A 13,028-nucleotide genomic window follows, 5' to 3' on the forward strand; every position below is an offset into this window, starting at 1 on the left:
TCGGTGTCTCCCTCCCGTGAGAAAGGCTCATGGGCTTATTTATTGATCTTGGCCTTTCACTGACCCCTCAGCTCAGCACCCTGGGGCCTCAGCTACAACATTTCAGAGTCAAAACTCGGGCACAGAGATGCTTGACGAGGTTCTCGGTCTCCTTAACAAGTTTTATCCAACGAGTTCGTTAATGAGTCCTTTGACGAAGCGAGCAACGAAAAGCAAACCAATCAATCATCGGGGTTGACAGTTCTTCACCAGCAGTCAGTGGTCCTGCTGCTGGAACCACAGTACAGAAATTCTGGCCCTGCCGGCCCTCCCACCTCCCCAAAAAACAAAGCTTTTATCTCATCCTTTGACCCTATGTTCCATTATAGCCTCAGGCCACGCTGGGACCACTGAGACCAGTACAGTACTCCATTCCAGCCCAGTTCGCTGCCTTCTGCTCCAGCCCAGCCCCAGTACACCAATATGGTGCGGACGCGTGAGGCGTGGGCGTTCCTGTGCCGCGTTCTCACTGAGAACCGTAGCGCACTCCGACACTCGCCACTGCCGCGGGTGGAGGGCCTCTCACGCTCTCCCGTCCTCCGGAGAGGAAGATTCCCATCCTTCCCAGCGATGCCCAGTCCCCACCCCTGCCTCCCTCCCCCAAGCTGAAGTGCAGGCCACACTCTTACCGTGCGACAGTTTCATTCATTAATCAGTAAATCAATCAATCGATCGATCGATTCATCTTCTTCTGTCTGGCTGCCCTAATGAGATCAAAGACACATATTTACAAGAGGTGGGCACTGTATTTCTCACCCTCTCTGTTTGAGTTGCAAGTGTACAGACACCTTTTACATATAGATATAGATCTCCACACGCAAAGTTTTTTTCTGTGCTTGTCAGAGTGAAGAAACACCCATCCCGAAAAATAGAAATTCATACAAAAATAAAATGTGAGATAGAAAGAGCCATGTTGGGCAACATTCTGCTGTGGTGTCTCCTCTAGTGAGAAACAGTGAAAGAGAGGGACGGAGTGAGAGACAGAGAGAGAGGGATGGAGTGAGAGAGAGAGAGAGGCAGGGACAGTGAGAGAAACAGATACGGAGAGGGATGGAGACAGACAGAGAGGCAGGGACAGACAGACAGGAGAGGAGAGAAGTGAGAGAGAGAGACAGGGACAGACAGACAGGAGAGGAGAGGAGTGAGAGAGAGAGAGACAGGGACAGACAGACAGGAGAGGAGAGGAGTGAGAGAGAGAGAGACAGGGCCAGACAGACAGGAGAGGAGAGGAGTGAGAGAGACAGAGACAGGGCCAGACAGACAGGAGAGGAGAGGAGTGAGAGAGAGAGAGACAGGGCCAGACAGACAGGAGAGGAGAGGAGTGAGAGAGACAGAGACAGGGCCAGACAGACAGGAGAGGAGTGAGAGAGACAGAGACAAGACCAGACAGACAGGAGAGGAGAGGAGTGAGAGAGACAGAGACAGGACCAGACAGACAGGAGAGGAGAGGAGTGAGAGAGACAGACAGGGCCAGACAGACAGGAGAGGAGTGAGAGAAACAGAGGCAGGGACAACAAGAGGAAGAGGGGGACAGAGACAGAGGCAGGACAGACGGATGGAAAAAGGTGTTGACGTTTTATTGCTCCTGGGTGGTCTTGCTCAGTAACTGCTGACTGCATGAGGCAAAGTGCAGAACAGCGCATTTTGCACTGCTGGTACCACTTGTGGATATATAGCCGGTCAAAGACAGATAAGACGAGAGACAGGGAGAGCGCGCAGTGCAGCTGTTTGTGTCCCGAAGCTCGGATTAATTCACGCTGTCCGGAGAAACCTGCTATTTACACAAGACAGGAGCAGAGGAACCCAGAGTCACCAGCCCCAGTTTTGGGGGTACAGATCGAAGACCTCAAGCTGCAGCCACAGCTTCATCTCAAATCCCGCTGTGTTCTCAGACATGAGCCCACAAGAGACAACCCTTCACAGCAGAAGCTCAGTGTTTTGCACTCCAAGCTGCCCTGAGGAGATGGGGAACTTTCCCAGACGATCCCCCGTGCTGCAGATGGGCCCTGCGGCGACATCATGGCATCCAGTCTCGCGCTCTGCCCTCCGTCACTCCGGTGTGTGGGTGTCCTGTGCCGGGGCGTGGGGGGCTGCTGGAGAAGGCTCCGGTGTGAGAGGACGGTTGCAGGTGCGAACACAGGGAGCCGCAGGCTGGCCTGGACTGGGGGCCCTGTGCCCTGCGCTGTCTCTGCGCTAGCGAACCCCTCGGCTGCTCTCTCCCTGCCTCCTCTCCTCTGTGGTGGGCGAGAGGACAGGCTCCAGCGCGGGAGGCTCACAGACACAGCTCACTGCGCGGTGGACAGGAGGAGCACCGAGCGGCGTGACGCGCAGCTTCAGCGCCCCCCACCCCCCTCCTCCTCCTCACTGCCTCACTCGGAGAGGGAGGGCTCCTCTGTGATCGGTGGGGGTCCTGGGCTGCTGGCGCCACTGATCCGTGCTGCCGTACCTCTCCAGCCAAACAGCGCCTCCTAGTGGGCAGAGAGAGAACAAGGAAAGCCGGATTAAGAGGTGCACTGACCTATGAGGGGAAAGGAAAAAATAAGCACACTGCCCTGTCGTGCCCTGGGGGGACAGTGGGCACACTGCCCTGCCCTGTCCTGTCCTGTCCTGGGGGGACAGTGGGCACACTGCCCTGCCCTATCCTGTCCTGGGGAGACAGTGGGCACACTGCCCTGCCCTGTCCTGGGGGGACAGTAGGCACACTGCCCTGCCCTGTCCTGTCCTGGGGAGACAGTGGGCACACTGCCCTGCCCTGTCCTGTCCTGGGGAGACAGTGGGCACACTGCCCTGGCCTGCCCTGTCCTGGGGAGACAGTGGGCACACTGCCCTGTCCTGTCCTGTCCTGGGGGGACAGTGGGCACGCTGCCCTGTACCTTTCCTGTCTTGGGGAGACAGTGGGCACACTGCCCTGCCCTGTCCTGTCGAGACAGTGGGCACACTGCCCTGTTCTTTCCTGTCCTGGGGGGACAGTGGGCATGCTACCCTGTTCTTTCCTGTCTTGGGGAGACAGTGGGCATTCTGCCCTGTCCTGTCCTGTGGGGACAGTGGGCACACTGACCTGTACAGCAACCAATCCCATGCTGCCCCAGCTCAGCCCCTCGCAAGCCGGGCTCCTGGCAGGGGTGACCGAGGCGCTGTGCTCAGGCAGGGGTGGCGTGGGGGCCCCCTCTTCAGGGGGCTCCTGCGAGGCCGGGCTGGGGCTCTCCCCTCCGCTGGCGGCCGACCTCTTCTTGCGCAGGGTGTCGATCCAGCTGGCGCTGTGCCGCGTGGCGAAGCTGGACAGCGCCAGCGAGCTGAGCCGCATGTTCTTGCCGGAGGTGATGAGCTCGCCGAAGCCCTCCTGGTGGGCGAAGGCGTAGCCCGACCTCCGCGAGCCGCCGCGGCCCATGCGCCCCAGGGTGCCCCGGGTCCCTGATCTCGGCTTCTGCTTCTTCCGCACAAGCTGGGTGTAGCGCACCTGGGGGAGGGTGGGGAGAGAGAAGGGGGGGTCACTGCACTGGCTCCCCCCTGTCCCCCTCCTCTCTTCCACTTCAAAACACAGTGTCCCCTCAGTTAACCCAAAACCACAGGGCCCCCTCTTGGTGTACAGTAAGGCTGAAGTATTAAGTATTAAGCATTATAATGCTAATGTTTTTCATATTATTAAATAAATATACTGAATACATAAATCCAGACATATAAAAAGTAGTACTTTGCATACATAGTAGTTTACATTTTAAGGTACAGGCTAGCCGTGTTATTTATACATGTTTTTAAAAGATGATTTAATTTCAGCTGCTGGCTGTGACCTTAATCTTCGATCCATCCGTGATAAAAACTTTGGCTTCGAAAGCCAGTGGCACACAGCGAAGGGCGCCTGGCCCAGATTCACTTCCGCTTACTTCGCTCAAGAGCGCGACTCGGGCGCTATCGACGTGAGCTCTGCCGCCGCACCGTTCCCACGGGTTTTGAAATTCCCGGCTCGGCAGAAGACGGAGCGCTTTCATCGGTGCTAATTTGTGCTCATCGGAAAGGGCGGAAGGAGTTTTGTTTTTAGAAGAATCTGGCGGTCAGTAGCAAATACAAGCCAAAGACTGAAGCACAGCACAAACAGCATATCGGGAGCAGCTGAATTAGAAGGTGGGTCTTGCGTTTCTATTTATACATTGCTATAAAAAACGTCGCCTTGTTGTCAAGTAAAATCCAGCGTGTATGCCGAATTAGCTGTATATATAAAAAGCTCATGCACCCCTCTTTGGATCCTTATGTGCCCCCCTAAGAGGGTGCGCCCCACTGGTTGAGAACCCCTACTCCAGTGGTCCCCAGGCCCCCCGGTCTCACCGTGTCGGACAGCTGTGGCTTGAGGTCCAGCTTGAGGAAGCGGAAGGCCACCACGGGGATGATGCACACCACAGTGGACAGAGCCATGGTCAGCCAGACCGCCGGCTGGGAGAGCGTGGACTGGGCAGCCCCTGTGGCAGCACACACACAGCAGCAAAGAACGTGTTACCCCAAGGTCACCCCGGCGTCCTGGCCACATTTCCCATTGGCCTTCACAAATCAAGACCTCCTAATCTCTGAACTGGCTTCATCACTCTGCTGTCTTCCCCTCTGAGAGCTGGTGTGTGGGGAGCGGACTGGCGCATCATCTTGTCGGGGCCACACACTGGTGGTGGTGGAGGGGATCCCCATTACCTGTCAAGAGCACATTCTAGAGCAGAACAGCACGGACAGCAGTTCTGGCCTGAACTACATTCCCCAGAATGCTTTGGGGAACGCCCTGCCATCCCCTGAGCAACTGCCCTGACCAGTTGCTAAAACTGTCTGGAGCTATCCCAAAACCCTGGAGAGGAAAGAGGAAGAGCGAGAAACCTGGACTGGAAAGAGAACAGGAAACCCTGTGATGGACTGGAAGTCTGTGTGATAGGTGTTTCTTTCTCAGCTCAGCTACCCAATTAATGATAGGGATGCTCATAGAGGCTTTGCCTGGTTTTATTTCATGTTTTGAAGATACTATATAAATAAAAGTACTTGTTTTGTCTGTTGTCTGTTGCCCTGAAACCCACCTATAAGATGATCGATCGTTACGCTACCCACAACAGGTAACGCATACAAACTCAACTCCTACATACAGTCCAAAAATAACACACCTGCACACACCAGGAGTAACACACTGGCGCAGGGAGTCTCGGTGAGCACCACAGGGTGCATCACAGGCAAGTAACTGAGGAGAAACTGATGAGCCCCTACTGATTCAACACCTGCTGAAACAGGTGAGCGAGAGTGCGTATTCCCAGCTCTCCCAGTGTCTCACCTGCAAACCTGAACTGGTTGGGAAAGATGGAGAAGAGCGTTTCGCTGTGCATGGCGAAGAGGATGGTGAAGTAGGTGCCCAGCGAGCCCCAGATGAAGAAATGGTTGATGGCTGTCCAGTAGCCCGTGTCCAGCCCGATCTGCACAAAGACACACAAGTAGCCAGCTCAGCCGCTGTGCCTGTGGCCTGTGGCCAGTCCTGGCGCTCCGAGCCCAGCAAGAGACGAGCAGGAGGGGGAAATTCGGCGCACAGACAGTCGGGACCACGCGCTCCCACAGCGCTACATCCACTACAATCTAACATCCCACACTGACCACTGAGCCGGACAGCAATGGCTAGAGAGGCCCCTGCACCGCTGCTGCCCATGGGAATGTGTCCCAGGAGGCCCTGTTTGTACGTGGGCCATATTTCATCACACAGCATTGCTTTCTTTGAACAGGACTACTAAGAGCCTTCTGACTTTAACCCTGCTGTGATGCACGATTAAAAATTTGCTGAGCTGCAGAGGATCTCGAACCCTGGTCTCGGATCGTCCAGCGCCGGCGCTCTGCTCTCTGAGCTACGATGTTTCTCTGTAGCAGAGGTTTTGTGTGACAACCCACTAACTGCTGTGCCTCCTCAGTGATTATCACCCCCTCCTGTCCCCTGTGATCGCCAGTCTGCTGCGGACACCGGCTTCAGCGTTCGTCTCTCGGAATGGATCCTCTACTCTTCGCGACTGCGTGTTTGTCAGGCTCGTCTTCCCCGGACTCCGACCCACCTCATCCCCGCTGCCGACCCCATCCCTGCTACGTAACCCTCGCGCCACGCCCACCTGCACGCTCACGACGATGACGAGGGAGGTCGCCACAGTGACGGCAAAGGTCTGGTAGTCGGCCAGCGGCGTGCCGTCGCTCCGCGTGGCCTCCGCGAAGACGCCGTACGGCACGAAGAACAGGACGATGGAGGTGTAGATGCCCTGGGCGATGCAGATGAAGAACTCGCGTTTGTTGAAGAGCAGGTTCAGCTGCCCAGGTTCATACAGCTTTGGGTACTCCAGGCTGCGCTGCTCTGGGACGTCCTGACAGAGAGAGACAGAGATGAGGGTACTCCAGGCTGCGCTGCTCTGGGACGTCCTGACAGAGAGAGACAGAGATGAGGGTACTCCAGGCTGCGGTGCTCTGGGACATCCTGACAGAGAGAGACAGAGATGAGGGTACTCCAGGCTGCACTGCTCTGGGACGTCCTGACAGAGAGAGACAGAGATGAGAGTACTCCAGGCTGCGCTTCTCTGGAGGTGAGGCAGAGAGAGACAGAGATGAGGGTACTGCAGACTAGGCTGCTATGGGACGTCCTGACAGGGAGAGACAGAGATGAGGGTACTCCAGGCTGCGCTTCTCTGGAGGTGAGGCAGAGAGAGACAGAGATGAGGGTACTGCAGACTAGGCTGCTCTGGGACGCCCTGACAGAGAATGACAGAGAATGACAGAGATGAGAGTACTCCAGGCTGTGCTTCTCTGGAGGTGAGGCAGAGAGAGACAGTAAGGGGCTAGTGATGGCAGTCTCTCACCTGGTCGAAGATGCCCATGGCCAGCACCGGGAGCGATGTGTACACGATGTTATACAGGGTGATGAAGTACTGGTCATACACCGTCTAGGAGAGACAGAGTTCACATTGACTAACACAGTGAGACATTGTCTGTCTGAGTTTGTGCTAACATCTCAGCATGTTGGCTACGTGCAAGCACTAGCGTGCATGTGTGCCCTCTGACCTGTGCGGAGAAGCCGCAGAAGAAGCCGAACCAGAAGTGCACCATGGTGAAGGCGAAATTCTTGTAGAAGAAGTAACACAGGAAGCGGCACATGCGCAGGTAGGACCACCGGCCGTGCACCAGCAGGAGGCGCTGCAGGAACCGAAACTGCGAGAAGGAGTAATCGGAGGCCAGCACAGCCTGGATACCCTCCTGTCCACTGATTCCCACTCCAATGTGGGCGGCTGCAGCGAGAGAATGGGACAGAGAGAGTTTGATCTCATGATGGTGTCATGAGATCAAAAAAAGGTCACTGATGTCCTCCCCTGTGGATGAGGTCAATCCTCTGGTGTTATAGAGGAGCTGGACTGAGTGTCTCTACAGTTACTCTCCAGCTCTGATGATGATGATGAAGGAGTGTTCATGTGAAGATACAGAGGAGCTGGACTGAGTGTCTTCACAGATGTGACAGATGAGAGAGCCTCCTGTGTCGAAGAGGTCATGTCAGCTGCTGTGATCCAGTGCTGCAATCTCAGCCCAGCACTGCGCTGCCGGACTTCCCGTGACTCAGAGCTGCGCCCCGCAGACAGAGAGGAAGCGAAACCGCGGGCCTTTTCGCAACCCATCTCAGATGACCGTTGCTCGCTGTTTTTTATTATGGCTTGTATTTTTGATATGCTGTTGCTTCCCTTTCGGGGAGTTGCGCAAAAAAGGACACGACCGCTCCTCTCCGAGTTTGGGCAAAAAAACAACAACAAAGGCCAGGCTTTGGCTTGGTTCAACGTGAGAAAGACAGACGGGGAAATGCGTGAGAGACCGAAGGTGTTGCAATGTTTAGAAACCTAGTTCTCGTACCGAAAGAGTTCTGTAACGCACTTCTCTTGCAAGAATAAGTTTGTCACTTTTTGTGTCTGCAACCTTCTCTCAATCTCTTTCTCCCCTGTGGACAAGGTCATGACCTCTGTCTCCCTCCCTACACTGAAGTCCTCCCCTGTGGACAAGGTCACAACCTCTCTCTCCCACCCCACACTGATGTCCTCCTCTCTTGACAAGGTCATGACCTCTCTCTCCCTCCCTACACTGATGTCCTCCTCTCTTGACAAGGTCATGATCTTTCTCTCCCTCCCCACACTGATGTCCTCCCCTGTGGACAAGGTCATGACCTCTCTCCCTCCCTACACTGATGTCCTCCCCTGTGGACCAGGTCATGACCTCTCTCTCCCTCCCTACACTGATGTCCTCCTCTATTGACAAGGTCATGATCTTTCTCTCCCTCCCCACACTGATGTCCTCCCCCATGGACAAGGTCATGACCTCTCTCTCCCTCCCCACACTGATGTCCTCCCCTGTGGACAAGGTCAAAACCTCTCTCTCCTTCCCTCCACTGATGTCCTCCCCTGTGGATGAGGTCATGACCTTTCTCCCTCCCTACACTGATGTCCTCCCCTGTGGAAAAGGTCATGACCTCTCTCTCCCTCCCTACACTGATGTCCTCCCCTGTGGACAAGGTCACAACCTCTCCCTCCCTAAACTGATGTCCTCCCCTGTGGACAAGGTCATGACCTCTCTCTCCCTCCCTACACTCATGTCCTCCCCTGTGGACAAGGTCATGATCTCTCTCTCCCTCCCCACACCGATGTCCTCCCCTGTGGACGAGGTCATGATCTCTCTCTCCCTCCCCACACGGATGTCCTCCCCTGTGGACCAGGTCATGCCTCTCTCTCCCTCCCTACACTGATGTCCTCCCCTGTGGACAAGGTCACAACCTCTCTCTCCCTCCCTACACTGATGTCCTCCCCTGTGGACAAGGTCATGACCTCTCTCTCCCTCCCCACACTGATGTCCTCCCCCGTGGACAAGGTCATGATCTCTCTCCCTCCCCACACTGATGTTCTCCCCTGTGGACGAGGTCATGCCTCTCTCTCCCTCCCTCACTCACTCTTGATCATGCTGACGTCATTGGCCCCGTCCCCTATGGCCAGGGTCACGGCCTTCTTGTGCCTCTTGATCAGCTCCACCACCAGGGCCTTCTGCAGGGGCGTGACCCGGCAGCAGATCACAGCCTTGCAGGCGCAGGCCGTCTCCAGAAACTCCCGCTCCATATCGGCCTCCAGGGCGTGGGCCTGCGGGACATGGGATAGAGGGGCCAAGGTGAAGGGAGAAAGGAGGAAAGAGAGAAAGGAAGTAGGGGGAAGAGGGGAGAAGAACAGAACATGTTATCCAACACGTTAGAGGTTAGCCAACACAAATGGCTAAACACCTTTAAAATACACTTATTCCCCATCTGTCCTGTCCTGTGTCCCGGCCCTCTCTCAAGTCCTCTCCTTGCCTCCGCCCTTCCACCCCTTGCTCAGCATCTATTTCTCTCGCTCTGTCCCACACTCCTCCCCCTCACCAGGCTGTGCCCGTTGATGACCAGGGCGTACTCCCCAGGCAGGGTGTCCAGCAGTGTGGAGGGGGGTCTGGGTGGGTTGCCTTTCTCCTGCCAGCTGTAGCCGTTCCCCATGGATCTAGCCAGCTCCAACATCCGGTCCCTGGCGCGCCTAGGACGAGACCGATCAGTTTATATAGCGCCCTGCAAGGGCAGAATCCCTCTAGAAATACGGCATAGGCAGGGTACAGCAGAGCTGAGTCCCTCTCTCTCTGTGCAGCGTGAGTGGACTGGACTCTGTCTCAGTGCAGTATTGATGTACTGGACTTTACTGCCCAGACAGTAGAGCTGAGTCCCTCTCTCTCAGTCCAGTATCAGTGTACTGGACTTTACTGGCCAGTCAGTAGAACTGAGTCCCTCTCTCTCAGTCCAGTATCAGTGTACTGGACTTTACTGCCCAGACATTAGAGCTGAGTCCCTCTCTCTCAGTCCAGTATCAGTGTACTGGACTTTACTGCCCAGACAGGAGAGCCAAGTCCCTCTCTCTCAGTCCAGTATCAGTGTACTGGTCTTTACTGCCCAGACAGTAGCAGTGAATCTCTTATCAGAGTCTCAGTTTTACTCTCAATTTCCCTCAGTCTCCCGTACCTGAGCTCCTCCCTGACGCTCTGCACGGTGTGCCCACTTATTATAAACACCTCGCTCATGTCGTCCGTCAGCATCTTACACGAATATCCAATATTCACTGCTGTCTCTGTGAGAGAGAGAGATAGAGCACATTGAGACAGAGGGACCAGAGAGACAGAGGGACAAGGGAAAGGAGAGCAGAGATGATGGAGACCAAGGAAGAAGGGAGGAAAGAGAGAAAGTGATGTAGAGGGGTTGGGAGAAAGAGGAAGATGATGACAATTTGAAAAATCAATCTCGTAAATGAAGGGGAGGATGAGAGAGAGATGGAGCTGTGAGTGTGATTAGTGTGTGTAGAGTGCAGCCTGGGTGTGTGCACGACACAGATCAAGCTTGTCGGACTAACCCTGCTTGTCCCCCGTCAGCACCCAGATCTTGATGTTGGCCAGAGTGAGGATGGCGATGGTCTCGGGGACACCCTCCTGCAGCTTGTCCTCGATCGCCGTGGCCCCCAGGAGCTGCGGACACACGCACACCAGGTCACCGACGCGTACGTGGTGCTGGCGACACCAGCAGGGCAACACGAACGGCTCGGGGGACATGCTGCACACGGGGGCGCGAAACGGCGGGACGTTACCATCATGTCCTGCTCCACGTCCTCGTACACGGCCGCCAGCCTCTCCTCACGGCAGTCGGCTGCCCTGCTGGCGCTCTGGTGCCGCAGGGCCCACTCCTCGTACTGCTGGTCCGACAGGTCCCGGTACGCCAGCGCCAGGGTGCGCAGCCCGTCCACAGCGTACTCCTGCTCCGAGGGGTGGGCAGGGGTGGGAGATAGGGACCCAAACAGGACAGACAGACACAGCGCCAGTGAGAGGCAGAGAGGGACAGGTAGGGACAGACACACAGAGACAGCGACAGTGAGAGGCAGAGAGATGTAGAGAGAGGGACAGGTAGAGACAGACACACAGGGACAGAGACAGCGATAGTGAGAGGCAGAGAGATGTAGAGAGAGGGACAGGTAGAGACAGACACACGGGGACAGAGACCACGACAGTGAGAGGCAGAGAGATATAGAGAGATGGACAGGTAGAGACAGACACACAGGGACAGCAACAGCAACAGCGAGAGGTAGAGAGAGAGAAAGATAGACAGGGAGAGAGAGAGACAGAAAGGAGCAGAGAAATACACAGGGACAGGGTGAGAGAAAGCATGTAAATATTTGGCGCTGTCTTTTTGTCCCAACAGGGATAAAACCAAGTTAAACAGTAAACAATCTATGAAACCACTGTAAAATATCAGTTTTACTTTGGAAACACAACAATGTGAGAGAAAGAATGTCATTTCGGCAGTCAACCACCAGGTGGCTCCCTTGTACCACATACAATGTTTTCAGACTACAACCCCAGTGACTGAATTAATGAATTTTGGGGAAGACTCAGATTAAGGTGATCAGGGTAAGATCCTACCCCCGTGGTGATGTTATGATGTGAATAAACAGAGAGAGTGACTGAGGCTGAGGTGATCAGTGTTGATCGTACCCATAAATCCCCACACCCAGCGGGGTTGGAGGTGACTGTAGTGGCAGAGAGGTCAGCACATTCTGGGGATGACTCACATTGAGGTGGTCGGAGGTGATGTTCAGCAGATCCTGGTTACAGGGGTGCAGTCTCTCAAACAGCAGCGTGTCGGCACCCTTACAGTACAGCCTGATCCTGCCCTCGGGGTTCCGCACTAACAGGGACGAGTGGACCAACGCGCACACACAGTCATAGGCACCCAGACACATGGACAAGGAAGAAAGAAGGAAACAGATAATATCAGCAGAACTGAACACCCAGAATTATGAAAGAACTAGCAATTACACAGAAAATGGCAAGAATGGTAACAACTGCAATGGCAGCTCTAGCAGTAACTGCAGCAGCAGCAGCAGGAGGAACAGCTCTAGCAGTAACTGCAGCAGCAGCAGGAGGAACAGCTCTAGCAGTAACTGCAGCAGCAGCAGCAGCAGCTCTAGCAGTAACTGCAGCAGCAGCAGTAACTGCAGCAGCAGCAGCAGCAGGAGGAACAGCTCTAGCAGTAACTGCAGCAGCAGCAGCAGGAGGAACAGCTTTAGCAGTAACTGCAGCAGCAGCAGCAGGAGGAACAGCTCTAGCAGTAACTGCAGCAGCAGCAGGAGGAACAGCTCTAGCAGTAACTGCAGCAGCAGCAGGAGGAACAGCTCTAGCAGTAACTGCAGCAGCAGCAGCAGCAGCTCTAGCAGTAACTGCAGCAGCAGCAGTAACTGCAGCAGCAGCAGCAGGAGGAACAGCTCTAGCAGTAACTGCAGCAGCAGCAGCAGGAACAGCTTTAGCAGTAACTGCAGCAGCAGCAGCAGGAGGAACAGCTCTAGCAGTAACTGCAGCAGCAGCAGAAGGAGGAACAGCTCTAGCAGTAACTGCAGCAGCAGCAGCAGGAGGAACAGCTCTAGCAGTAACTGCAGCAGCAGCAGGAGGAGCAGCTCTAGCAGTAACTGCAGCAGCAGCAGCAAGAGGAACAGCTCTAGCAGTAACTGCAGCAGCAGCAGCAAGAGGAACAGCTCTAGCAGTAACCGCAGCAGCAGAACTGCGCCGATGATGATGGAGATGATGAAGATTGCGGGGAGGATCCGTACCGATGACAGACATTCTCTTGCGGATATTGTTGAAGTCCAGGATGGCCAGCAGGGTGTAGGTGACGGGCCGGCCCAGCTCCTGCACGGTGATGGTGCCGGGCGTGCGAGAGCGGAACACGAACCCGAAGTTCCGGGCGGCTGTCACCAGGGCGCCCTCATCTGGGGATTGGGCCTTGTACAGTAGCTCTCCTGCAGAGAGAGGAGATCGCAGAAGTAAATGGGACAGATTACGACTGAGCCCGTCCTCCCTTGGTCAGCCAATCCAGCCTGATACCCAATCATGTCAGACAGTCACATGGTCATTGAACCTATACTTTG

General features: G+C 55.3%; 1 protein-coding gene across 1 annotated transcript in view; it reads right to left on the reverse strand.

Annotated features, from left to right (window-relative positions):
* Positions 1-13,028, reverse strand: part of atp8b2 (ATPase phospholipid transporting 8B2) — a 32,183-nt gene continuing 19,155 nt past the window's right edge. Inside the window, exons 16-29 of the mRNA XM_088905342.1 lie at positions 12,711-12,899; positions 11,676-11,791; positions 10,698-10,862; positions 10,467-10,578; positions 10,082-10,187; positions 9,458-9,605; positions 9,002-9,185; positions 7,084-7,307; positions 6,882-6,965; positions 6,147-6,392; positions 5,333-5,471; positions 4,360-4,490; positions 3,098-3,496; positions 1-2,507 (exon numbers count right to left, since the gene is read on the reverse strand). Of these exons, the coding sequence (XP_088761468.1) occupies positions 2,409-2,507; positions 3,098-3,496; positions 4,360-4,490; positions 5,333-5,471; positions 6,147-6,392; positions 6,882-6,965; positions 7,084-7,307; positions 9,002-9,185; positions 9,458-9,605; positions 10,082-10,187; positions 10,467-10,578; positions 10,698-10,862; positions 11,676-11,791; positions 12,711-12,899 (2,342 nt within the window). The 3' untranslated portion in view covers positions 1-2,408. The remainder of the gene's footprint in view (positions 2,508-3,097; positions 3,497-4,359; positions 4,491-5,332; positions 5,472-6,146; positions 6,393-6,881; positions 6,966-7,083; positions 7,308-9,001; positions 9,186-9,457; positions 9,606-10,081; positions 10,188-10,466; positions 10,579-10,697; positions 10,863-11,675; positions 11,792-12,710; positions 12,900-13,028) is intronic.

Source organism: Atractosteus spatula, chromosome 25 (genome assembly GCF_055471065.1).
Source record: "Atractosteus spatula isolate fAtrSpa1 chromosome 25, fAtrSpa1.hap1, whole genome shotgun sequence".
NCBI classification, from domain to species: domain Eukaryota; kingdom Metazoa; phylum Chordata; class Actinopteri; order Semionotiformes; family Lepisosteidae; genus Atractosteus; species Atractosteus spatula.